At 43.3% G+C, this 27,804-nt stretch overlaps 1 protein-coding gene across 1 annotated transcript in view; it reads right to left on the bottom strand.

Annotated features, from left to right (window-relative positions):
• Positions 1 to 871: 871 nt before the first annotated feature.
• MED12 (mediator complex subunit 12) overlaps positions 872 to 27,804 on the bottom strand; it is a 708,291-nt gene continuing 681,358 nt past the window's right edge. The window contains exons 41-44 of the mRNA XM_033943934.1: positions 24,179 to 24,320; positions 10,918 to 11,040; positions 10,761 to 10,842; positions 872 to 1,678 (exon numbers count right to left, since the gene is read on the bottom strand). Of these exons, the coding sequence (XP_033799825.1) occupies positions 1,635 to 1,678; positions 10,761 to 10,842; positions 10,918 to 11,040; positions 24,179 to 24,320 (391 nt within the window). The 3' untranslated portion in view covers positions 872 to 1,634. The remainder of the gene's footprint in view (positions 1,679 to 10,760; positions 10,843 to 10,917; positions 11,041 to 24,178; positions 24,321 to 27,804) is intronic.

The raw sequence follows: 27,804 nt of genomic DNA, 5'->3' as shown, positions 1-27,804 counted from the left end.
ATCCCTCAGAGTATATCAGTTATCCTTACCAAAAATGGACCAATTAATCTATGTATAAATTAGGCGCAATTAATAACGCACAATGATGTTTGAAAAGGAAGACTGCTAACGTGATTGGCACTGGCTTTGATAAAGCCTATTTGGGTGAAACGGGACTCGTCGGAGGTCTTGGCTCTTGAGCCTCATCACTACTACTGATTTCACAGTTGGTAATTCGAAAAAGAAAAGTGTTTATTCATCTAAGATCAAAAGTTTTGGTTTTTGTTGCTACACCACATTGCTTAAATACATATATTCTTGCAGCATTTAATCAGTAGTAGTGGGACTAATTCAGGGGTCCTTTTATTAAGGTGCCCATAGGAATATAATGGATGTCTTAGCATTTAGCGCACCTTAATAAAAAGGACCCCTTGGTGCCTGGTAGCACAAAATTTGCTGCTTTCAGGTTAAATCGACATGATGTGTCATTAATTGCACTTCATTTATAGATAAATTAATTGGTCAATTTTTTGTTAAGGATAATTTTTCTTAAAAACATTTCAAGAGTTATATAAAAAAAAAAAAAATAGAAATAAAAGCCTTTGGGGGGTTTTGGATCAATGAAAGATAATTCAATCCAGAGATAACCTATAGATGACTAACGTAGTCTATGCTTTGGATTTCTCTCCTTATCCACTTCTGTGTTGTGGCATGCATTGCAACTAGATAGATCTTTCAGAACTTATCCAATATCCCTTTACTTATGCTCGCAAAAGCAGAATTCATTAGTGGACTCAAACCACCATTTTTGGACTTAACTGTTGATTCAGCACCAGAAGCATTTTTCTCATCATCTTCTGTAAGACTTCCAGTGACAGTCCCCTAAAAGGCAATGTATCCAGCACTCACGGGGAACTGGTAGGGAGGCAGGAAGAGTGCATGGCAGGGGATCCACAGGGAGAGAGAGAACATTTTAGGGAACTGCTTATTTGCAGTTTATATCACTAGCAGGGAGAGCATGAGCCCAGCCTGCCCAAATCCTCAGGAATCCCTTCTGTACTAACCCCCTTTTCCTCATATTCATGTCTTTGTACAACCGCTCCATTCTTATATGTTTTATTTAACCTAGATTGTAAACTGCCTCGAAGGTCCCCTCCCATAGGCAAGAGAGCAATTGAAATAAAACTTGAAACTTGAGAACTTCCAACACTGGAAAGTAGGGAAAGAAGAGACTCACATATTTTGCAAAACCCTGCATGAAATGTAAATACATGAACTGAAATATTCTTTTTGCAAAGTAGTCTCTCTGTATTGCTCTGAGAAGATTTTTATACATGGTTGTATCAAGTATAAATAAGTACAAAATCTTACAGTGCTTAATCATCAGAATAACAAAAATACTAAAACTTATTAAAGGATGAAGCCAAGGAGAAATCACAGAATCACATACAAGGTTCTGAAATAGGGATAAAAAACACTCTTCTGCAAAAGAAGAGTTTCTGCGCTCTTGCAAGAGCTGTAGTCTAATGCCTGAATCCATGACGAGATCTGCACCTGCAGTAAGACAGCAAAGGAGCAAGGCCTAACCCAATATGGGTCTATCTCATGTTAAGCACCACGAGGTCTTTCCAATGATGCGCTGCCTGGGTCCTAACTCAGTAGCGTCCAAAAGGATTTGTGTTCTGCTGTGGCTGTGTATCTGCAAAAATAAAACAAACATGCAAAAGTTAGCATAGTGATCCTGAGAGATCTCTCAAAAACACCCCAGACGAGAGCAAAGAAAAGCTTAGGGAACAGGACTCTTATCACCGGTCAGAGCCCACGAGACCAGCCAAGGATTCACCTAGAGGTAAAAGCATAATGCTATCTTACCAACACCAAATCAAAAGTCACTTGCTTTGTTTTCGTGTTCTGTAAGTAAAACTTCATTGCCCTTTTACTGACTAAAGAACGCAGCTTTGCTTCTTAGCAGTTGTTTAGATGTAGTGTGTGTGCCCCTGTGGCCCATACAGTAGGTATAAAATGGGGTGTGCAGCATGTCCATTGGCACACGCTAAGCTTTAGAAAAAGGGCCCAAACTGGGCAAAACTATTTTAGATGCCAAAACTAACTTTAGGAATGAAACTTGGAATAGCTTCAAAGAAAGTTAGAATTCAATCGCTACTAGTTCCAAGCACTTTACCTGGGAAAAATGTGCAAAAACAGTGACAGAGCTTTCCATTTGCTCTCTAAATAAGAATCATGCCATATAATTAGATGAGAACGTCGAATCATCTAAAAGTTTACATCCCATAAACACTACTTCAGGTAGCATGCAAGTGTCAATTCTAGACAGACTGAAAAAAGTCTTATACAACACAGCTAAATCCCCGACTGAGGAATACCTATGCTGGAAGAAACAGCTTGCTCTTTACTAATCTGACATTGATACAGCGAGGACACCTGTGCTAAATCATTACTAGCCAACAGTGACGAATCAGTCTAAACAGATGCAATGCCATTTTTATTTGTATATGGCAATACCTCAAAAGAACTTCAAAGCGGTTAACTACGACAATAATCAATACAATAAAACCATTTCAAACAATTACAACTTTTTCAAAGTTTGCAAAGCCTTTTTAAAGCTCTTATAATAATAATAACAATAACTTTATTTTTGTATACTGCCATACCCAGAAGCGTTCTGGGCGATTCACATTGGTTAGAACAAATTACAAGAGGTTACATGCCAAGTTGATCACAGAGTTGCGAACAGCAAGGAGAACGAAGTAACGAGTGGGTACATACCAAAATTGATGATAGAGTTGCGAATAGTAAGGAGAAAGTAGTTACAAGTGGTTACATTCCAAATTGATCATAGAATTGTGAACAGTAAGGAGGAAGAAGGGGGGAGAGGAGGGAGACAGGGGGGGAGAAGTTTTGGTAGGAGGGAGGAGGAGGAATGAAGAAGGGGCATTATGGGTCTTTAAGGGTCTTGGTCTCGGAATAGGTGGGTTTTAAGTGTTTTTCTGAAGTCGACGTAGTTGTGGGCTTTGAGGACCATTTGGGCCAGCCAAAGGGTTTAGTTTGGCGGCTTGGAAGGCATAGGTTTTGTCAAGGAATTTTTTTGAGTGGCATAGTTTTAGGGAGGGGAAGGCGAAGAGTTGAATTTTGCGGGAGTTCTTATAGTTGTGGTTTAGGGTGAAGTGAGGGGTGATGTAGCTTGGGGATAAAACAAATATTGTTTTGTAGCAAAAATAGGAGAATTTGAATATGATTCTGGATTCTAGTGGGAGCCAGTGGAGTTTGTGGTAGAAGGGGGTGATGTGGTCCCATTTTTTCAGGCCGAATATGAGGCGGACAGCAGTGTTCTGGATCATCCTAAGTCTCCTGATGGTTTTCTTTGTGGTGCTTAAGTAAATGATGTTGCAGTAGTCCAATATGCTGAGGATGGAGGATTGTACTAAGAGGCGGAATGAAGTGTCGTCGAAGTATTTTTTTATGGTGCGGAGTTTCCATAGTATCAAGATACTTTTCCTGACTGTGATATCAAGGGATAGATGTTTGTCTAGTGTTACTCCTAGTATTTTTAAGGTTTGTTCGAGGGGGAAAATGGATCCTTTTACTTGAATTGTGGTGTCTTTGATTTTGTTTTTGGGGGTTGCTAGGAAGAATTTTGTTTTGTCTGGGTTTAGTTTTAGTCTATAGGATAGCATCCAGAGTTCTATCTGGTTAAGTATGCTTGTGAGGGAGTTGAGGAGCTCTTGAGTGAAACTGGTTAGAGGGATGATTATGGTAATGTCATCTGCGTAGATAAAGAATTTTAGCTTGAGGTTTTGCAGGAGGTTTCCTAGGGAGGTGAGGTAGATATTGAATAGGGTGGGGGACAGGGGGGAGCCCTGAGGCACACCGCAGGAGTTTACCCAGGAGTAGGAGAGGGAGTCGTTTTTAAATACCCGTATGAACCCGTTGAACCAGTTGAGGACCTGGCCGGAGATGCCAATGTAGGCAAGGCAGTCTAGGAGAATGTCGTGTTCGACTAGATCAAAAGCACTGCTCAGGTCCAGTTGTAAAATCAGGGCACTGGATCCCCGGCTGAAGAGTGTGTGTATGTGGTCTAGGAGGGAGGCTATGATGGTTTTGGTGCTGTGATTGGAACGAAAGCCTGATTGATTGTCATTTAGGATATCAAATTTTTCTAGGTATGTGGTTAGTTCGGCGTTTACCACCCCTTCTGCTATTTTGGTGAATAGCGGGATGCTTGCGATTGGTCTGTAGTTGGACGGGGTGTTGGGTGGTTCATTCTTGTTTTTTATGATAGGAGTTATTGAAATGTGGCCTTGTTCTGCTGGGGAACTGCCAGTGGTTAGTAAGAGGTTTACCCAGGCCAACATATTGGCTTTAAAATGGATTGGAGCAGTTTTCATAATGTTGGGGGGGGCAGGTATCCAGTCTGCAGAAGGAGTTGGAATATTTGTTAAAATATTTGTTGAAGGTTGGCCAGTCGATAATTGTGAATCGATTCCAGCTTAGGTCTGTTCTGGATCCTGGGTCTGGTTTGGGCCTGTCCGAGTTTGGGGGGTTGGCTGGGACAGTTATCGATGATCTTAGTTTTTGTATCTTTGAGTTAAAGAAGTCTGCGAGGGTGTTAGTGGTTAATGTGGAATCGTCGACGTAGGTGTCGGTGAGAGTTTCGAGGTTGTAGAGGTCGTTGACCAGTTTGAAAAGGTTGCTGCTGTTGTTTGTAACATTTCCGATTTTGTGGGCATAGAAATTTTTTCGTTTGTCCTTGGTGAGGTTTTTGTATTTTTTTAGTTTATTTATTTATTCAATTTTCTATACCGTTCTCCCAAGAGAGCTCAGAACGGTTTACATTAATTTATTCAGGTACTCAAGCATTTTTCCCTATCTGTCCCGGCAGGCTCACAATCTATCTAATGTACCTGGGGCAATGGGGGGATTAAGTGACTTGCCCAGGGTCACAAGGAGCAGCGTGGGTTTGAATCCCCAACCTCAGGGTGCTGAGGCTGTAGCTTTAACCACTGCGCCACACACTCCCCTCTAAGTCTCCATGTTGCTCTGTGTTCTTGGGCACCAGATTTAATCCATTGTCTTTCTGATCTTCTAAGGTCTCTTTTTGCCTGTAGTAACTCCGAGTCAAACCAACCGTCCTGGATTGGAGATCTAATTCTGCGTGTTTTTAAGGGGGTGATTTCGTTTAAGATGTTTGTGCTGTCTTTGATCCAGGAGGTCATGATTTGGTCCGTTTCTTCGTATTGTTTTGAGAAAGATTCGTAGAGGGGCCAGAATTCACTCATTGAACTGATCTGATCTGGCAAAGTTCTCCAGAGTTTGGCAGCTTCATAGGCTAGAGTGGAAGTGAACATTTTGGTATATTTTAACCCTCTTACCTTTGGAAATTGAAAGGGAGAGTAGTGTCTCACAACATAAAAATCAACTTCTAGACCACATAATCTTGCAGATCTATGCGGTTTACAAAAGATTACATCTACTCACAACCCACAAAAGAGGTGGTGGGACCGCTGGATGACCAGGGAAAAAAAGGGTAGATCAAGGAAGACAAACAAATTGCAGACAGACTAAATTCCTTCTTTACATCTGTCTTTACAAAGGAGGATACCGCAACAATACCAGAAGCGGTGAAAGTGTTCAAAGGAGTAATAGAGGACAGCCTCACCATAGTAGAAGTGGACTTGGACCAGATATACTACCAGATCGACGATCTTAAAAGTGACAAATCCCCTGGACCGGATGGAATTCACCCGAGAGTCTTAAAAGAAATGAAGGTTGAAACCAGAGACCGGTGAGTCTTACATCCATAGTGTGCAAACTCATGGAAACACTGATCAAACAGAAACTTGACAAAATTCTAGACAAAGAAAATTTACGTGATCCACACCAACACGGATTTACCAGGGGAAGGTCCTGACAATCTAATCTGATTGACTTCTTTGACTGGGTGACCAGTCATCTGGATGCCGGGGAGTCCCTGGACGTGATATATTTGGACTTCAGCAAAGCTTTTGATAGCGTTCCACACCGCAGGCTGTTGAACAAACTAAAATCGATGGGATTAGGGGATACATTCACTAAATGGGTAAGGGATTGGGTAGATGTTAGGCTTCAAAGGGTGATGGTAAACGGTACCCCCTCCAAAACGTCAGCAGTGACGAGTGGAGTACCTCAGGGCTCCGTCTTAGGGCCGATTCTATTCAATTTATTCATAGGAGATTTGACCCAAGGGCTTAGAGGAAAAGTATCACTGTTTGCTGACGACGCCAAACTATGCAACATAGTAGACAAAAGCAGTGTGCCTGACTTTATGACGCAGGACCTACGGCAGATGGAACAGTGGTCATCAACTTGGCAGTTAGGCTTCAATGCTAAAAAATGTAAAGTAATGCACCTAGGCAAAAAAAATCCACACAGAACTTACACACTAAATGGTGAAACCTTGTCCAGGACCACGGTGGAACGTGATTTAGGAGTGATCATTAGCAATGATATGAAGGCTGCCAATCATGTGGAGAAGGCTTCGTCCAAAGCAAGACAAATGATGGGCTGCATCCGTAGGGGTTTTGTCAGCAGAAAACCTGAAGTCATAATGCCACTGTACAGATCCATGGTAAGACCTCATCTCGAGTATTGTGTTCAATTCTGGAGACCACACTACCGGAAAGATGTGTTGAGAGTTGAGTCGGTTCAGCGAATGGCTACCAGGATGGTCTTGGGGCTCAGGGATCTCACGTATGAAGAAAGGTTAAAAAAACTGCGGATGTACTCACTGGAGGAGCGAAGAGAGAGGGGGGACATGATTGAGACCTTTAAATATATCATGGGCGTATAGAGGTGAAAGATGATATCTTCAGTCTTACAGGGCCCACGGTAACCAGAGGACACTCGCTGAAAATCAAGGGAGGGAAATTTCAAGGTGATGCTAGGAAGTACTTCTTCACCGAAAGGGTGGTCGATCATTGGAACGAGCTGCCTCAGCAGGTGATTGAGGCCAACAGCGTGTCAGATTTTAAGAGAAAATGGGATATTCATGTGGGATCTATAGGGGAGTAAGAATCAGGGAGTGGGTCATTGGTATGGGCAGACTCGATGGGCTATGGCCCTATTCTGCCGTCAATTTCTATGTTTCTATTGCAAAAACTTGCCAACCTGTCAATTAGAACTGGATAGATACCGGACGACTGGAAGATAGCGAACGTCACGCCAATTTTCAAAAAGGATCAAGAGGAGAACCGGGCAACTACAGACCTGTGAGTCTTATGTCTGTCCCTGGAAAGATGGTTGAAGCATTGATTAAAGATAGCATAGTTCGGCACTTGGATACACACGACCTGATGAGAGCCAGTCAACATGGCTTCAGGAAAGGGAAATCATGTTTGACAAATTTACTTCAATTTTTTGAGATCATGAACAAACAAATTGATGGTGGACATAATATACTTGGACTTCCAGAAAGGTTCCACATGAGAGACTTCTCAGGAAACTACAAAGCCATGGAATAGAGGGAGATAGACTAAGATGGATAGGCAAATGGCTGGAGAACAGAAAGCAGAGAGTGGGCATAAATGGGAAGTTCTCAGACTGGGAGAAAGTGACTAGTGGTGTGCCCCAGGGCTCGGTACTTGGGCCCATCTTATTTAATATTTTCATCAATGACTTGGAAGAAGGAACATCCAGTGAGATCAAGTTTGCAGACGACACAAAGCTATGCCGGGCAATCAGATCGCAGAAGGATAGCGAGGAACTCCAGAGTGACTTGTGCCAGTTTGAGAAATGGGCAGAGTAATGGCAGATGAAGTTTAATGTGGAAAAGTGCAAAGTAATGCATTTAGGTAGAAAGAACAAAGAACATGAGTATAGAATGTCAGGTGCAACTCTGGGCAAGAGCGAACAAGAAAAGGACCTGGGTGTACTGATAGATAGGACCCTGAAGCCGTAGGCACAATGCGCTGCAGCAGCAAAAAAAGCAAATAGAATGTTAGGCATGATAAAGAAGGGAATCACGAGTAGATTGGAGAAAGTTATAATGCCGCTTTATAGAGCAATGGTCAGACCACACTTGGAATACTGTGTCCAACATTGGTCTCCCAACCTAAAGAAGGCTATAAAACTGCTGGAGAAGGTGCAGAGACGAGCAACAAAGCTAATAAAAGGTATGGAGAACTTGGAATACGAGGAACGACTTAAGAGACTGGGATTGTTCTCCCTTGAAAAAAATGAGACTGCGAGGGGATATGATTGAGACTTTCAAAATACTGAAAGGAATCGACAAAATAGAACAGGAAAAAAAATTATTTGCAGTGTCCAGTGTGACACAGACAAGAGGACATGGACTGAAGCTAAGGGGGGACAAGTCCAGGACAAATATCAGGAAGTTCTGCTTCACGCAACAAGTGGTGGACACCTGAAATGCCCTCCCAGAGGAGGTTATTGCGGAATCCACCGTTCTAGGATTTATAGGCAAGCTAGATGCACATCTCCTTGCAAGGCGCATAGAGGGATACGAGTGACTAAGCTTACGCCAAGGTACACCTGGCTGGGCCTCCGCGTGTGCGGATCGCCGGACCTGATGGACTGAAGGTCTGATCCGGAGAGGGCAGTACTTATGTTCTTATGACTGTGGTATTCTGTATAACTCGCAGCCTAGAGATGGTCTTTTTTGTTCTGATAATACAAGGGGGGCATAAAAGATGGTACCTCCCCTTGATATATTTTAAACACCATACAGAAAAATATAAACTGAATCTTAGCTTCAACAGATTTCACATATGAGTGACGATTATTAGGTGGTTGTTTTAAAAAATGTCCTGTTCCCTAAAATTAAATCAATCTTATTTAGAGAAAGAGAGAAACAGTCTATTAGGCATCTAGAACTAAAGGGTTGCTTAGACTTCAGCTTACAAAACTGGAAACCGACATTGAAGAAGAACCAGATATTTTAAAAGAAGAAGTCATGGCAGAAATTAAAGCTTTATCGAAAAACAAGTCACCTGGTATCGATGGTATTCCAATTGAATTAATCAAAGGCTCAGAAGGTGCTATCATGGTCCTCACTCAAATGTGTAACAGATTTGGAAGGAGAAAACATGGCCAATTGATTGGAGAAGATCACTGTTTATACCTATACCGAAGAAAGGTGATGCTAAGGACTGTAACAACTACAGAACGATTGCATTAATTCCACACGTCAACAAAATATTGCTGAAAATGATGCAATGAAGGCTACAATCATACGTTGAGCAAGAACTACCTGAAGTTCAGGCTGGTTTCAGAAAAGGTCGAAGAACAAGAGACATTATTGCCAATATTAGATGAATATTGGAGAAGAGCAAAGAATACCAAAAGCTCTTATATTTTTGCTTCATCAACTACATCAAAGCTTTTGACTATGTGGATCACGATAAACTATAGAGAACTCTAGCACAAATGGGAATACCCAAATACATAATTCAGCTGATAAAAAGCCTCTATGGAAATCAAGAAACTGCAGAGAGAACAGAATATGGCAACACTGATTGGTTTCCAATAAAATGTGGCATCAGGCAAGGATGCATCTTGTCACCTTACCTGTTCAACCTTTATGGCATAGCCATCTTCAGAAAAGCAAATTTGGAAGAAGAGAGCAATGGTTTCAAAGTTGGTGGCCGAAATATAAACAACCTACACTATGCAGATGATACAACGCTCATCACCAACAGCAAAGAAGACATGCTGTATCTACTGAGAAAAGTCAAAGCTGAAAGTCATAACATGGGGATTAGAACTGAATAAGATGAAGATCATGAACACAGAAAATGATGAAGATTTTGAGCTTGAAGGCGATAGAATAGAAGTTGCAAAGGATTTCAACTTCCTGGGCTCTTTTGTAAACCAAGAAACAACTAGCAGGGAAGAAGTACTCTGCAGAATAGCACTTGGTCACTTTTCAATGAAGGCTCTTGACAAAGTATTCAAAGACAAGGAAATGACACTCAATCATATTGCCAACACTTTGCCATTTACAGAGAAAATGGGCAATTAGAGATGAAGATCCATCATATGTATAGATCTAGATTGAAGAATAAATTCATGCCAAATAAGATGGGACGGTTTAAAAACTCTGACCACAACTGACAACAAATTGCTTCTGCACTTGATCTTCGCGTCAAAAAATTAAAGATTAACAACAGTTTGTTTGGGATGTCGTCTAAGTAGATCTTATTATTTTTCATCTGCTTCTTCAGCAACATCTTTATCAGGCTCTGTCAAATCTTCAATGCTACACTATAACTTACCCGATGACTCTGGTAATGAATCGCCTTCCACCATTGTGGTAATTGAGTTAATTTGGTCCATAGGTGAACCGGTTATTCCCTGTTCCTCATCTGCCATAGATTGGTGGGCTGCTAATTTATTTATTTTTAGTATTTATATACTACTTATAACCTAAGCGGTTTACATTCAGGTTCGCAAGCATTTTTCTTTGTCTGTCCCAGCAGGCTTGCACCCGGGGCAATGGGGGATTAAGTGACTTGCTCAGTGTCACAAGGAGCAGCATGGAATTTGAATACACAACCTCAGGGTGCTGAGGCTGTAGCTCTAACCCCTGTGACCAATTGCTTTTATAAATGAAAGAGGTGGGTTTTTTTTGCACCAGACAATGTGAACAGATTAGTTTCTTTAAGCAACTGGCACACAGGAATAGGGACAAGAAAGAAAGAAGCAAGTAGAGTAAAAGAGAAAGCACTTACAGGAGAAGGGAGGAAAGGACTGCTAGAAATACTTACTGGAAAGTTGCTGCTGTAGTTGTCGAACAAGAGCTGCTGTCTGTTGCTGCTGCTGTGTCTGCTGTAAGCCCTGACGCTGAAACTGGAGAGGACAAGATGGACCGAGATTAATACTAGCCGCCTTTTAAGGAAGACTAACATCCAAAGACACACTTACCAATGGCTGCTGTGGGGGAAGAGCCTGCATGCTTAGCCCTGGAGGCTGACCCTGGGACTGTGGCTGAGCAACTGCTGCTACTTGCTGCTGTGCTGGAGCCTGCTGCTGTGATGGGGTCTGTTGCTAGAAGAAGGGGAAAAAAACATCTTCACTGGAACAGGATGCGCTGAAACATCCAGCATCTCCTTACGAACGTGCCAAACTGGATTAAACCGTCCATCTAGCCCAGTATCCTGTTTCCAAAGTACTTAACAAAATCCTCAAAACTAGAAGGTTCAAGCTACTGATTCCCAAGGATAAGCAGTGGCTTTCACCACGTCTAACTTAATGGTATAGAGATTTTTCTTCCTGGAACTTGTCTAAATCTTTTTCAAACCCAGCTATGCTAACTGCATTTACTGGCCTCTAGCAACAAGTTGCAGAGCTTAATCAAGCATTGGGTGGAAAAATATTTTCTTCAATTTGTTTAAAGGAGAAATTAGATTCTTACCTGCTAATTTTCTTTATTTTAGTCCCCCCAGACCGGCACAGATGGATGGGTTTACGCTCCTCTGCCAGCAGGTGGAGACTGAGAACACATTGACTTTTGGCAGTAGTACAAGTGGGCTGTGCAGTCCCATCTACAATAAGTCTGAAGAATAGCCAAGCAGGAACTAACTAAGAACTTAAGAACCGTGAACTATATACACAACAACTCCACTCTCATATGGAGATGACAAATTAGTTGTCTGGAATGAACAATGAGACACTGTTGGATACTGACTAGAACAAAAAACCTTCAAAGTGTCCACATAGTTCGCCAGCTAAAACAGACGAACCAAACCTGTTACTCCTATTACACTCCCCAAAACCAAGAAAATATATCGCAGAAAAACCGACTTTTCGCAAAAAAAACCCCAAATAAAACGACAGGGCGGGTTCTGTGCCACTCTGGAGGAACTAAAAGCAAACTAGCAGGTAAGAACCTAATTTCTCCTTTTTAATCTCCCCTCCAGACCAGCACAGACAGATGAGACATACTAAAGCAGTACCCATCATGGGTGGGACCCTTGAAAGGGCACCACAAGGACACCCTCACCAAACACCATGTTCTGACACACCTAAATGTCCATGCAGTAGTGATGAACAAAGGAATGGAGAAAAGACCAAACCGCAGCCTGACAGATATCCACTGGGGGCACAAGAGAACTCTCAGCCCAAGAAACTACCTGATCCCAAGTGGAATGAGCTTTGAGAAAAGCCAGAATAGGTTTCTTCTGAAGAAGGTACGCTGAAGCGATAGCTTCCTTGATCCAGCATGCAATCGTAGCTTTAGAAGCACTATTCCCCTTATGAGGGCCCACTAGAAGGACAAAAAGACAATCTGACTGACAGAACTCCTGGGTCTGCTAAACATAAGCACTCCTGACTATCCAAGACTGGAAGGGAAACTAACAGGTTGACATGAAAAGGAGAAACGACCTTAGAACCACTCTCTAGAGAACTCCAGGAAGGGAGGTCTACATAAAAAGGCCTAGTTCGGAAACACATCTCACAGAACTAATGGCCACCAGGAAAACAGCCTCGAGAGTAAGGTCCTTCAATGTGCAGGAGCTCAGAGGCACAAAAGGAGGACGAACGAGAACTGAAAGAACCAGATTGAGATCCCAGGCTGAAACCAAAGGACTAACTGGAGGCCGGAGCAATTTCGCCGCTCTTAAGAAATGAATCACATCTGGAGAAGAGGCCAAACACCGACCACACAACAGACAGCAAAAAGAAGACAAAGCCACAACCTGAACCCTTAGGGAAGACCAGGCAAGGCACTGCTCCAGGCCATCCTACAATAACTCCAAGATGTGAGGCAAAGACGCGCGAAGGAGAACCACGTCACGAGCGGAACACTACTCCTTAAAAAGACGCCAAATGCGCACAAAGGCCCAAGAGGTGGAAAGTCTCCGAGAGCCCAAGAGGGTAGAGATCACCTTATTAGAATATCTTTTTTTTATGTAGGCAATCCTTTTCAAGAGCCAAGCTGTAAGATAAAAGGGACCCGGATCGAACATGGGACTGGGACCCTGAGTCAAAAGGTCGGGCGAGAGTGGCAGAGGAAGAGGATCTGCCATGAGAAAACAAGCCAGATCCACGTACCATGGGCACCTGGGCGAATCTGGAGCCACCAGGATCACGTGGCCTGTGTGCTGAGCAATGTAAAGAAGAACTATGCCCACCAATGGCTATAGAGGAAAGACATACAATAGGCCGTCTGTTGGCCAAGCCTGCACCAGCGCATTCAGCTCCTCGGCCTGTGCTGACTCAAGAACCTCGGCGACTTGGTATTGACACTCATAGCCATGAGATCCATGATTGGAAGACCCCACAACTGAACTATCAGATTGAAGGCTTCCATCCCAAGACACCACTCACCAGGATCAAGCACATGCCGACTGAGGAAGTCTGCCTGGACATTGTCCACCCTCACATATGGGAAGCTGCGATGTCCAGAAGGTGAGCCTTTGCCCACTCCATGAGAACAGATGCCTTCTGTGCTACCAGATGACTCTTGGTTCCCCCCCTGATGATTGACGTAAGCCACCACTGTGGCATTGTTGGAGAGAACCTGAAGTGCCTTTCAGTGACTGGAAAGCTGCCAACGCCAACTGAATGGCTCTGGTCTCAGAAGACTGATTAACCAGGAAGCCTCCACCAGTGACCAGCTGCTCTGAGCTGAACGACTGAGACATTGTGCTCCCCAACCGAGGAGACTGGTGTCTGTGAGAAGCACTGTCCACTGGGGCTGATCCAGACTCACCCCCTCAACCAGATTGAAATACTGAAACCACCAGCGCAGGCTGCGATGAACTAGCCTCCAAAGAGGGATGGGAGAGTCCAGATCGTGAATCTGGGGGGACCACAGTTGAAGAGCATACAGAAGGAGGTGCATGTGAGCCCACTGAGCCACTTTCAAAGAGGCCGCCATCGACCCCAAGACCTGGAGAAAATCCTGTGACAGAAGGCAACGAGAATCCATCAGGGCACGAATCTGCGACTTCACCACCCAGGCCAAGAAGAATTTCCCCAGAATGGTGTCGAATAGAACTCTGAGATACTCCAAGTAGAGAGCTGCACGGGAACGGGGACGACGGGAATCCCGCAGGTTCCCCCTTCGGGTCACGGGGATCCCCTGGGGACGCCCCCTAGGGTTACAGGGATCCCGTGGGGACGCCTCCGAGGGTCGCGGGGTTCCTGCCGAGGCTCGTCTCCCTACCTGCCCTGCCGCACACAGCCGAACGGAAGTCTTCCTGATGTCAGCGCTGACGTTGGAGGGAGGGCTTAAGCAAAGCCCTCCCTCTCTCCGACGTCAGTGCTGACATCGTGAAGACTTCTGTTCGGCTGTGTGCTGCGGCAGGGCAGGCAGGGAAAAGGCAGTGGTACAAGGTGGGGGGCGGTCCGCCCCGGGTGCAGCACAGCCAGCCAGGTCCCCCGATCGACCGACAAGAGGCCCGGTCCGTCAAACCGTCAAAATTACTTTCTTACGGCAGCTTCAATACTCCAGCTGCTGTAAGAAGGTAATTTAGATTCGCGGCAACAGGGCAGGGAGGTTTGTTGGACTGGGCCTGTTCTGTTGTCAGTCAGGCGGGTAAGCGCAACAAAGGTAAGGAGCAGAGAGGGAGAAAGGGAGGAAAGGTAGAGTGGAGAGGAAAAGGCGCTTAAGGTAAAACTGAGGGGGGAGAAGGACGCTGAAAGGACATGGGGAATACGGGAGGGAGAAGGACGCTGAAAGGACATGGGGAAGACAGAGGGGGAAGAAGGACACTGAAAGCACATGGGGAAGACATAGGGGGGAGAAGGACGCTGACAGGACATGGGGAATACGGGAGGGAGAAGGACGCTGAAAGGACATGGGGAAGACAGAGGGGGAAGAAGGACACTGAAAGCACATGGGGAAGACATGGGGGGAGAAGGACGCTGACAGGACATGGGGAAGATGGGGGGGGGAGAAGGACGCTGAAAGAAAATGGGGAAGAGAGAGTGGGGAGAAGACGCTGGCAGGGAAGAAGACAGAGATGCCAGACTATGGGGGGAGCGGAGGGAAGAAGATGGGTGCCAGACCAATTTGGAAGGGGGGAGAAAGGGAGGCACAGAAACAGAGCAAATGGAAGATGCAGAGAGAAGAGAGACAGTGGATGGAAGGAATTGAATGAGAATATGAGGAAAGCAGAAACCTGGCAACAAAGGTAGGAAAATAAAATTATATTTCTTTTTTTTTTTTTTGCTTTAGGATAAAGAAGTATATTAGTTGTGTTGATAAAAATTTATAAACATTAGAGGCTCTGGTAGAAACCCGTTTACAAAGTATGTATTCTTCCCAATTAATATTTCTAAATTAATAAAGTCTTTTTGCTTATTTGTAAATGGGTTTCTACCAGAGCCTTTAATTCAATAGCATAATTAAATGAAATAACTATTTCTGTAGTTTATAGGGACGGGTGGGGACGGAGGGGATTCCTCGCGGGGACGGGTGGGGATGGAGGGATTCCTCGCGGGGATGGGTGGGATTCCTCACGGGGACGGGTGGGACTTTGGCGGGGACGGGTGGGATTTCTGTCCCCGCGCAACTCTCTAACTCCAAGCACTGAGACGGAGTCAACCGGCATTTGGACAGGTTGACAACCAAACCCAGCGACTGCAAAAACTCCATGACCTGAGCCATGACTTGGGAGCTCTCCTGAAAAAACTTTGCTCGAATCAACCAGTTGTTCAGATAGGGATGAACCAGAATGCCCTCCTTGTGCAAGGCCACTGCGCCACCACCACCATAACCTTGGTGAAAGTCTGCAGAGTTGTGGCCAGACCAAAAAGAAGGGAACAAAACTGATGGGCAGAATAGATGGGCCATTTGGCCTTTATCTGCCGTCATGTTTCTATGTTTCCCAAAATCACAAAAGTTCTAAAACCAGAAGCTCTTAATATTCTCATTCACTCATTAATTATTTCTAGGCTTGACTATTGCAATACATTATATCATGGTATAACCCAAAAAGAAATAAGAAGATTACAGATAATACAAAATACAGCAATAAAAATTATTACTAATTCAAAAAAATATGACCACGTCACACCACTTCTACAAGCAGCATACTAATTACCAATTACACACAGAATAACTTTTAAAATTATACTGTTAACATTTAAAATTCAACAATCTAATACTCCGATATTTTTGGATCTTCTCTTGATACCGTATTCTTCACTCAGGGCGCTTAGATCAACAGAACAACATTTACTAACTACCCCTTCTTTAAAAGTAATAGGGACCAGGAGATCTATTTTCTCGGTTATAGCACCCCAGCTCTGGAACAATTTACTTACGAAATGAATCCTCTTTAGAAAAATTTAAACGTTCTTTAAAAAGTTTCCTGTATAAGGATGCATTTGAGATATAGATAGTATAACTTACCAATCATTAATTCTCATGAGCTAAAATTTAGATTTTAATTACACCTAAGCATAGGTCGCAAACTTCTCTTCCTTCTTTCCTATGCTTATTTTTGCTTTTATATCCTTTTTTTTGTGTTACCCACTGGATGTGTTTTTCCTTAAATGTTTCTTCTCTTTCTTTAAAGATTGTAGTTCATCCACATTATCTTCTGTACCAGTTATTTATTTGTACGTATATACTTAGTATTTAATTGTATAAAACAGTTTTGTCCCCTATTTTTAAAATGTTTTACACATTGAAGTATTTGACATTGCGTGTACAACAAATCTTAATAAAATTTGAAACTGATAGGAGGGCCAAATCAGAATATAAAGGTAGGCCTCCATTAGGTTGAGAGAAGTCAGAAATTCCCCAGGCTGAACAGCGAGAATCATGGACTTCAGGGTCTCCATGCGAAAAGACGGAACCCGGAGAGCCCTGTTTACACCTTTCAAATCCAAATTAGGCCGAAAAGACCCCTCTTTCTTGGGCACCACGAAGTAAATGGAGTACCTGCCAGTGCAAATCTCTGGAGGAGGCACTGGAACCACTGCTTTGAGGTCCTGCAACCTCTGCAGTGTCTGCTGAAACACTTGCTTCTTTCAAGTAACCTGACAAGGAGAAAAGAGGAAAAGATCTGGCAAGGGCTGGTAAAACTCGAGAACATAGCCGTCCCGAATCACCTCTAGGACCCACTGATCTGACGTGATCTCGGCCCACCCCTGGTAAACTCCCACCGGAACCAGGGGAAGGACCTGAACACAGTAAGTGGGCCTGATGGGTGGAAGTGGAGCCACCGGTAGAGTCACGACCTCTCCGGTGGCCTCCCTGAAAGGACTGCATGCACTGAAAGAAGTGTCCTCTGGAAGGGAAAGAGGCCAAACCACGGCTAGGGTGATACTGCAGAAACTCACTCAGACACCCATGACTGGCGCCACCCCGAGACACTAGGCATGGTTGGCTCTCTGGAAGCAGAGGCACCTTCGAGTCACTCAAGGCCTGAACAAGCTTACCCAACTACTACTCAAAAAGGAAGAGGAAATTTATTGAGCTTCAACTTAAGAGGCTGCATCCGCCAACCAACCACGAAGTCACAGGGTACTCTGAGGGCCATAGACTTGGAAGACGCCGGCAACAAATCATACTTGGCATCAGAAAGATAAGAAGTGCCGAGCTCAATCTTCACCACCTCCTGATCCACTAAGGACCAGTCAGCCGACTCCCTATCAAGAACATGGTTGGATTACCAGAAACAAGCCTGGGTCACCAGACTCATGTCAAAACTCTGTTTAAGGAGAGACTCCATCTTGCGGTCCTGGGGGTCTCTCAAGGCTGAACCACCTTCCAACGACACCGTATGCCTGCGAGCAATGGCTGAGAACACAGCATAAACCATGGGAGACTTGAAGGTATCCCTATCCACATCAGGAATGGGGTAAAAACGAGTCATGGATCTCGCCAAGTGAAACGGCGCATCTGGAGTCTTCCACTGAGCGTGCAACACATCCCAAATATCCCGATGCATAGGAAAAGAATGGGAGGCTGATTGGATCCCCTGAAGTAGAGGGTCCACAATCCAAGGGGGGGGCCTTAGTTTCTTCCTCAAAGTGCAAAACAGAAGTCACCTGAAGAATAAGCTCCTGCAGCTCTTCCCGGTGAAAAATGCGCACGACCAAAGCATCCACAGCAGCTGGTGGCTCAGAAACACAACTGTCCGCATCATCCCCCCCTCCCGAGAGGATCTTGGGGGTCATCCAGGAAATCAAGATCCTCATTAGGAGAAACCGCGTCAGTGAAGAAAATATCCTCATTCCATGAAACCCGTGGATGCTTGGACGGAGGCAGGGGGATGGATGGGGGCAGATGCCAAGGGAGAGACCTCCCGAAGAATGCGATGAAAATGGTAGGAGGTTTGTGCCAGAAGACATATGAGGAGAGACTGGAAGCCCTGAATATGTATACCCTAGAGGAAAGGAGGGACAGGGGAGATATTATTCAGACGTTCCAATATTTGAAAGGTATTAACCTAGAACAAAATCTATTCCAGAGAAAGGAAAATGGTAAAACCAGGGGGCATAATTTGAGGTTGAGGGATGGTAGATTCAAGAGTAATGTTAGGAAATTCTTCTTTATGGAGAGGGTGGTTGATGTGTGGAAGGTGGTGAAGAAAATGGTGACAGAGTTCAAACAAGCATGAGATGAACACAAAGGATCTCTAATCAGAAAATAATGGGTATACATTGAAGGAACTAAGGCCAGTACTAGACAGGCTTGCATGGCCTGTGTCCCATATATGGCCCTTCAGTTGAGGACGGGTTGGGGAGGGCTTTGATGGCTGGGATGGTTAAAATGGACTGGAGTGAGCTTTGATGGAGACTCCAGTAGATGGAACCTAAGCACACTAAAGGGCCGAGATCTGGGTTTCTGGCCTAGAAATATCTAAGAAAAAGGACCATTTAAACTAAATAATTAATTTATGGAGCATGTATGGTTGGGCAGACTGGATGGACCATTTGAGTTTTTATCTGCCGTCATTTACTATGTTACTATGAACCAGAGATCCCCGGGAAAGAAGCAGATCTCCCAGCCGCCTGCAAGTAAGCCTTGTTCATGGCTAATACAAAATCAGGGGCAAAACCCCTGGCGGCAAAAAGGCGTGCATTGCCAGTGAATAAGAAACACCCAAGACCTGTTCCTGTCTTTCTGAAACAGGAGGGAGGTTACTCGAGGCAACAGGCAAAATGGCAGAGCCAAAACTGACGAAAAGCCCACTGAAACAATCTCCCCCGATGTCTGTATTGGCAAATAGGCCTGAATGAACCCAGCTGCTAAAGCAGAACTGCAGACAGCATCAGCTGTAGTGATAAGGGAATCCCCAGTACTATCGGTGGTAAGGGAAACCTGATGCTAGGGAAATCCCTGTGTAGGCGGTAGGGGAAGTCTGGGCCTCCCCACTGCCTATAGCCGATGAGCGGTGCATGTGCAAAGGGGAACCACACTCACTGGCACACAAAGCCAATGAGGATTCCCCCTTGCTGAAGCCAGAGCACTTTGGGCAGACGCCGCCCTCATAAATTGCTCATCGGAAGCACAATGAGCACTTTTTCAATTTCTTTAAAGCGCTCATTGTTAACTGCTAGGGAGAAAAATCTAAGTGCCGGTTAGCAATAAAAATCAATTAAGCATAATTAAAGGCTTCCTTTGAGACTGGCACTTGCCTCAGGCCTTTTTTTTTAAATAAAAACTTTAAGTAACAAAGGAGCAGACCCCACAGGCTCTCAAAGCTGTTGTCTTTGTCTGGCTGTGGAAAGGCGTACAGCTCAGGCATCTCTAATCAAAATTTGGGTGGTGGGACTCGACCACTTGAATGTGGCACCCCTGTGGTCAGATGGACCCCCCAAAAGGGTCCCCCAAGTTCTGTCTGGAAAGCCAAAAAGGTACAATAAAAAGGCCACTAATCAGATCCAACAGGCCCTAACTAACAAGAGGAAAGACTGCACAGGCTTACCACTTCCACCTGCTGGAGTCTGATTGTAGTTGGGACTGTACAGCCCACTTGTACTACTGCCAAAAGTCAATGTGTTTTCAATCTCCACCTGCTGGCAGAGGAGCATAAACCCATCCATCTGTGCCGGTCTGGAGGGATGATCCAAAACACTGCTGCAAGGTTAATCTGTGGTGTACGGACTTTCTAACACATAACACCTTGGTTGAAGAAACTACACTGTACACTTACGTATTATTTTCAAGACATTAATACTGGTGTTCAAAGTCATTTGAATCAGAAGCCAAGAACAGGCCTCAATGACGAGACGACAACACACAACGAGAAATCATGAGGACAAAATGTCGAAAGATCAGCCAGGGGTGTATAGTTCAAAAAGTCACTTTATTAGTCACTCTGTCAAAAATTACAAAGACTAGGGGACACTCGATGAAGTTACAGGAAAACACTTTTAAAACCAATAGGAGAACATTTTTTTTTCCCACTCAGAGAATAGTTAAGCTCTGGAAGCGTTACCAGAGGATGTGATAAGAGTGGATTAAGAAAGGGTTGGACAAGTTCCTGAAGGAAATGTCCATAGTCTGTTATTGAGAAAGACATGGGGGAAGCCACTGCTTACCCTGGATCGGTAGCATGGAATATTGCTACTCCTTGGGTTTTGGCCAGGTACTAGTAACCTGGATTAGCCACCGTGAGAATGGGCTACTGGGCTTGAAGGACCATTGGTCTGACTCAGTAAGGCTATTCTTATGTTCTTATGCCACAATAGCTCAAAGACTCGACACTGACAGTGTTTCGGCATAAGTGCCTTTATCAACAGTCTGTCTTGAATGTAGGCACTGTGAATACGCGTACTGTAGAAGTGTTGAAGAAAGTGAGGTAGAAACTGGTGTCTACAGAAAAACCTAAGAACACATATGCCGAAACACTGCCAGTGTCGAGTCTTTGAGCTATTGTTATATATTGACTAATAAAATGACTTTTTGAACTATACACCCCTGGCTGATCTTTTGACATCTTGTCCTCACGACTCTCGTTGTGTGTTCAATGTCATCTACCATGGGTTTCCTTGGTATTTATTGCAAGCTTAGAACTCTGTGATACGACTGTCATTGATTGACTTCTCAGAAGTGCATTATGAGAATACGGGAGCTTCTGCTATTTCCATCATAGGAGTAACACTGTGGAACAAATTAACTGGACCGCAAAGAGTTCTGTCTGATAGTCAGAAGTTTAAGAAAATGCTCAAAACTACACTTTTTATAGAAGCATTCCAATTGAATTCTGATTTTAAGATTCATGTATTGTAAAGAACTGTGAATCAACTGTTTACATTGAATGATCTATAATCTTTGATGTTTGTACAAGTCTTGTTTGCTTTATTTTAGGTATGTCACTATTTGTAAAGCCGCCTAGGAACAGGCGGTTGAGAATTTTGTCAACAAATAAATAATTTCACAGTGTTCCCCCTCGTCTTTGTACTTTTTGGGTTTCTCTTTTCCACTCTATCAAGTATTTTATAGACTTCAGTCATAATCCCTAGAGCCCTAACCTCTTTGGCCTTTCTTCATATCTGTAACAATACTCTGCTCCCACTTTATTTCATGTAATTTCTTATATACTGCCTGCAAGTTATTCAAGTGGTATATGAGTACGTTCAGGCCCAGTAGGTATTTTTCTAATCCGGGAGAGCTCACAATTTAATCTGTACCTAAGGCCAATTTGGAGAATTGCACACAATCTCAAGGTGAGATTCTCCAGTCCTTTCCTAACATTGAGCAGATTTCGATGTGCCATTCATGATGACACTCTGATCTTTTTCCTGGGTGGTGTCTCCCAGTGTGGAACTCAGTATCAAGTAGCTACAATTTGGATTATTCTTCTCTATAAGCCTCACATTAAATTCCATCTGCCATACTCTTTAAGTTTCTCATAATCCACATATGATTTGACAACTTCAAATAATTTGTTGTCATTTACAATTTGATCACCCCCTATTCTAGATCATTTATAAAATATATTACAGAGCGTTAGTCTCAGTTCAGAGCTCTGCAGTGCTCCACGAGTCAACTTCCTCCATTGAAAGAATTGGTCATTTAAACCCAATTCTCTCTTTTAACCAGTTTCCAAATCCAGTACAGAACATCACCCCTTACCCCATGGCTTTTTCATTTTCTCTGGAGTCTCTCAGGAGACCCTTCCAGGGGTGTCAAAGTCCCTCCTCGAGGGCCGCAATCCAGTTGGATTTTCAGGATTTCCCCAATGAATATGCATGAGATCTATCTGCATGCACTGTTTTCATTGTATGCTAATAGATCTCATGCATATTCATTGGGGAAATTCTGAAAACCCGACTGGATTGCAGCCCTCGAGGACCAACTCTGACACCTGTGTGTTAGCCAAATCTTTCTGAAAATCTAGATCAATTGCTTCACCTTTATCCACATGTTTATTCATGCCTTCAAAAATGCAACAGACTGGTGAAGCAAGACTTCCCTTGGCTATATCCATGTTGACTCCGGACCCATTCCTTGTAAACTGTATCTATTTATGCATTCAGTAATTTAGTTCTTTATAATAGTTTCTATCATTTTGTTTGGCATCAACATTAGACTCTTTGGTCTACTTTTCTGGATTAGAGAATGACACGGGAAAAATTCTGTCCCTGTCACTGCCCCGTCCCCGGACCACCATCCTCTTCACCGCCCCGTCTCCGCCGTCCCCTTCACCGCCCCATCCCCGTCTCTGCCATCCCCTTCACCGCCCCGTCCCCGTCTTCTCCTCTCCATCCCCCTACCCCCAGCACCCTTCACACGGTCCAGCAGCTCTCTCCCGCCGGCCAGCCGTGCATTTCTCTCCCTCCCTTCCTCTTACCTTCTCTTGTGGCGAAACTGGCAATTTCTATAAGGCAAGCCGAAGCCTTGAAGTTGTGTCGAGTTGCCTGCTAGAAAAGTCTCCTCCGATGCAACCGGAAACAGGAAGTTGTGTCAGAGGAGATTTTTCCAGTAGGCAACGCGACGCAACTTCAAGGCTCCGGCTGTAATACAGCTCATAGCCTTATAGAAATCGCCAGTTTCAACAAGAAAAAGTAAGGGAAAAGAAGGGAGGGAGGGAGATGAATGACCAATGGGAGAGAGGGAGCTGCCGGATCGAATGCTCGTTCACCGCACGTGCTAACTGAATGGCCTTGTCCCCGATTTTTTTTTGGTCACCGTTTTGGCGGGTAACAACTACCGTGTCATTCTCTATTCTGGATCACCTACTTCCCAATTTTTAGGTACTGTTGTCGATTTTAATGAAAGGTTACAGATTACTACTATCTGATATACAAATTCATTTTTGAGTTCTTTCAGTACCATCTGTTCAGGTGCTTTGCTTCTTTTTAGCTTGTTGGTTTGGACTATTATACAATTGCTTCTCATATGTAATACCTCACTATCTATTGCTCCTTTCACAAATCGCAGTGTCTGCTGCACTCAAGTGCAGTTGGCTTCTCATACTAGCCTACTACTTTCCCCCAAGTAGCTGTTTTGCCTGGATTACTGCAACATGCTTCTTGCGGGTCTAATTCTGCTGCCTCCCTCGTATTCCGCCAGGGTCGTTATGCTCATGTTATTCCTCTCCTCAAGTTGCTTCACTGGCTCCCTATCTGCTTCCACATACAGTTCAACTCCTCTTACTGATCTACAAGTATATTCACTCTGCGGCTCCTCAATATTTCTACTTTCTTATCTCTCCCTATGCCTTGCCCAGGGAACTCCATTCTTAAGGTAAGTCTCTCTTCAGGTACCTGTCTCCTCTACTACCAACTCTCGACTCCGCCCCTTCTGCACTGCTGCACCATATGACTGAAACAACCTGCCTGAATAAGTATGTCAAGTTCCATCTCTGGCGGTATACAAATCCAGGCTCAATCTGTCCTCCTTCCCTGCTATAGCTCCTACCCTCACTACCTCTTCTTCCCTTGTTTGTCCCTTCATGAGCACCATATATTGATCCACTCTATGTCCTGTGTGTCTGTCATAACAGAATGTAAGCTCTTTCGAGCAGGGATTGTGCATCTGGTAGTGCTATAGAAATAATAAATAGTAACAACTGTAGTAGTTCCAGGTTACTCTCAAATTCCTCTGAACACTGCTGCTTCAAGTACTTATTTTCTTCATCCTACTAACACCTCAGCATTGCTACTCCTCTGATACTACTAGTGCCACCCATGTCGCTACTCCAGATCTGCCCTTGTCAACTTGTCCTCTGCATCTGCTGCCCTAGTCATTACTTAACCCCTTTTCACTTACCCTCAGCATCTGATGCCTGAGGAACTGCTGCTGCTGCTCTGGTAACATCTGATTAGGCCGAATTCCAGATGGGACTCCTTGTGCTGTCATGTGGTTCATTCCAGTTATCATGGAAGCCTGTGGCATTTGCTGATGTGGAAACCTTAACATGGAGAGAAAAAAAAAGGGACTTGAGGTTTCCAGAGGAGACAAAAGATGGAAGGCAGAGGAAGTAGTATGAAATGGGAGGAAAGGAAAGAGAAGAATAGGGGCAGAAAATGAACTAAATAGAAGGTGAAGGTGAGGAAGAGAAGAGAAGCAGACAAAGAAAAAGGTAATAAAGAATGAAGGAAATGCAAAAGAGTAAGCAGAAGGGCTCAAATCAAATCCTCTCAAAGTGGTTACAGCTCCTCTGACTTGGTGTAATGATCATAAGAGAGATCACATTGAACACAATAATAAGAAACATCAATGGAAAGAACCCATAAAGCCATATAAATTAACCATTTGCAAAGCCAAGAAGATACTATGCTAGGCTGAAGAAAATCAGAAAATGTTTTCAGCTTCCATATCTTATATTGCTTCTGGTAATTGTCATCTTTACCTTTCAGTTGGAAGTCTGGCTGAGAACTTTTCAGCTAAAAAGCACAGTTACTTACTGTAACAGGTGTTATCCAGGGACAGCAGGCAGATATTCTCACACATGGGTGACATCACCAATGGAGCCCCTGTATGGACCACTTAAAAAATGCATCACCACTTTAAGACTTTAGAAAGTTTGCGAAAGCCCGAACTGCACATGTGCGAGTGCCTTTCCGCCCGATGTAGGGCGCGCAGCCTCTCAGTTAAGATAATCCAGCTAAGAAGCCAACCCGGGGAGGAGGGTGGGTTGTGAGAATATCTGCCTGCTGTCCCTGGATAACACCGGTTACGGTAAGTAACTATGCTTTATCCCAGGACAAGGAGGCAAAATATTCTCACACAAGGGTGACCTCCAAGCTAACATAAAATGGGATGGTGGGAGAGTTGGCCTTTAGGAAAATAAATTTTGAATTACGGATTGGCCGAAGTGCCCATCCCATCTGGAGAAAGACTCCAGACAGTAGTGAGACATGAAGGTATGAACTGAGGACCAGGTGGCAGCTTTACAGATTTCCTCAATGGGAGTAGATCTGAGGAAAGCAACAGAAGCTGCCATAGCTCTAATCTTGTGGGCTGTGACACGACTCTCCAGTGCCAGTCCAGTCTGAGCATAGCAGAACGAGATGCAGGCAGCTAGCCAGTTGGAAATCGTTCTCTTGGAAACAGGATGCCCCAACTTGTTTGGATCAAACGAGATGAACAGTTGGGAAGATGTTCGATGTGGCTTTGTCCAGTCAATGTAATAGGCCAAAGCCCATTTACAATCCAAGAATGCAAAGCAGTTTCTCCAGCATGAGAATGAGGCTTAGGAAAAAACACTGGTAGAACAATTGCTTGATTAAGATGAAATTCAGTGACAAGTTTTGGAAGAAACTTTGTAAATCTTTATTCATTTTCATATTTTTCAATAAGTGTACAATATTCAATCAAAAATTCATACAAATCACTTGACATTCTCAATCATTATTGTCAAAATCATATAAAAGAACCCCCCTCCCCATCCCATCCATTAGAAATATACTAATTAAAACATATATCATATATCCCCACCCCCCACTGAATATAATCTTATATGATAAAAAAGTGTCTAAGGTGTCTGATCATTAGAATATGTAATCAATGGCCCCCATATTTTTTAAAAAATTATCATAATTTCCTTGCTGTAAAGCAAGCATTCTCTCCATTTTATAAATATGGCAAACTGAATTCCACCAAAAGGTATAATTAAGTTTAGTATAATCCTTCCAATTCCCCGTAATATGCTGAATGGCAACCCCTGTCAGTATTAGCAAAAGTTTATTATTGTGTGTTGAAAGTTGACTCTTTAGTCTCATAGATGTTCCAAATAAAATAATATCATAAGATATGGCAACATGATTTTCTAACAGTGAATTAATTTGGGACCAAATTGACTTCCAAAAGGCATTGATAAAGGGACAGAAAAAAGTAAATGATCTAAAGTCCCAATATCTATATTACAATGCCAACACCTATTAGACCTAGAGCTATCCAACTTCTATAAACGAACTGGGGTCCAAAAAGCTCTATGCAACAAAAAGAACCAAGTCTGCCTCATAGATGCTGACCTTGTAGTTCTTATTCTCCAAGACCAAAATCGTGGCCATTGAGAAGCAGAAATTTGGTACCCAATCTCAATGCTCCAAATATCCCTGAGACCAGTTTTGTGTTTTTTATTCAAATATCCATACAACAGTTTATACCACTGTGCGGCTTGGTGACCCAAGAAATCCGCCTGAAAGCCTAGGAATTCCAAACCCCTCCTGAATAGCCTGCTTCAATTGCAACCACTTAAAACTTTGTGTTTTACCTAAACCAAATTTATGTTGCAGCTGTGAAAAACTAAGCAGCGAACTATTTGAAACAACATCATTTAATGTCCGTATACCTGCAATAATCTAATGCTTCCAGACGATTTGAAATCCGCCAATTTTAATCTTGGAGTTTAGCCAAATGGATTGATTTAATGATTTAGAAATTGGATTTGGTGAAAGATTACTAACATAAACGTAAAGTACTCCATGTATCAAGCAAAATTCTATTTTCTTTATATTTCCTAGGCAATTTTATACTTATAAGATGAGATAAATGCAAAGGAAACAGGAGTCGCCATTCTAAATACAGCCAATCTGGGACATTCTCCAAGAGTTCTGGAAGGATCCAATACATACCCTGTTTTAAAATTTAGGCTTGATGATACCTATAAAAATTTGGAAAATTTACCCCTCCCTCCACAATTGTCTTTTGTAAAGTTACTAAAGCAATTCTGGGTCTTTTACCCAACCAAACAAATTTAGTAAGAATACCATTTAACTTTTTGTAAAATGTCCCCTGAAAAAAAATTGGTATCATACTCATTTGATAACAAACCACAGGCAATATCATCATTTTAATTGTTTGAACTCTTCCCCACCAAGAAAGATGTAAAGGATTCCATTGCTCACACATTTCTGATATTTTCTTTAATAAAAATTTTTCATTCTCTTTCACTGTATCTTCTATTGTGTTTTTAATGGTAATACCTAAGTATTTTAATCCATCTTCTTTCCAAACAAACGAAAATGATTCAAATAACCCTTTAGTACAGTGAACATTGAGTGGAAGAACTTCAGACTTACTCCAATTTATCTTGTATCCAGAAAATCTTCCAAATTTCTCTATTAATTCAAGTAAACATGGAATGGTAATTTCTGGGTCCCTCAAATAAAGCAGAATATCATCCGCATAAGCAGAAAGCTTATACTCCCAATTCGAATAAGGAATTCCTCGTACCCCCTTTGCTTGGTTAATAGCTATTAACAAGGGTTCCAAAACAACATCAAAGAGCAGAGGAGATAAAAGACAACCCTGTCTAACCCCCCTCTGCAAGTTAAACCGATCTGACAAATTATTGTTAATATATAATCTTGCACCAGGAGAGCTATACAGTGTCTGAATCATTCGAATAAAACCAGAACCTATACCAAACCATTCTAAAGCCTGATACA

Source organism: Geotrypetes seraphini, chromosome 5 (assembly GCF_902459505.1).
Source record: "Geotrypetes seraphini chromosome 5, aGeoSer1.1, whole genome shotgun sequence".
NCBI classification, from domain to species: Eukaryota; Metazoa; Chordata; class Amphibia; order Gymnophiona; family Dermophiidae; genus Geotrypetes; species Geotrypetes seraphini.
Note: the sequence above shows the minus strand (reverse complement) of the source record. Positions and strands in the feature narration are given on the sequence as shown.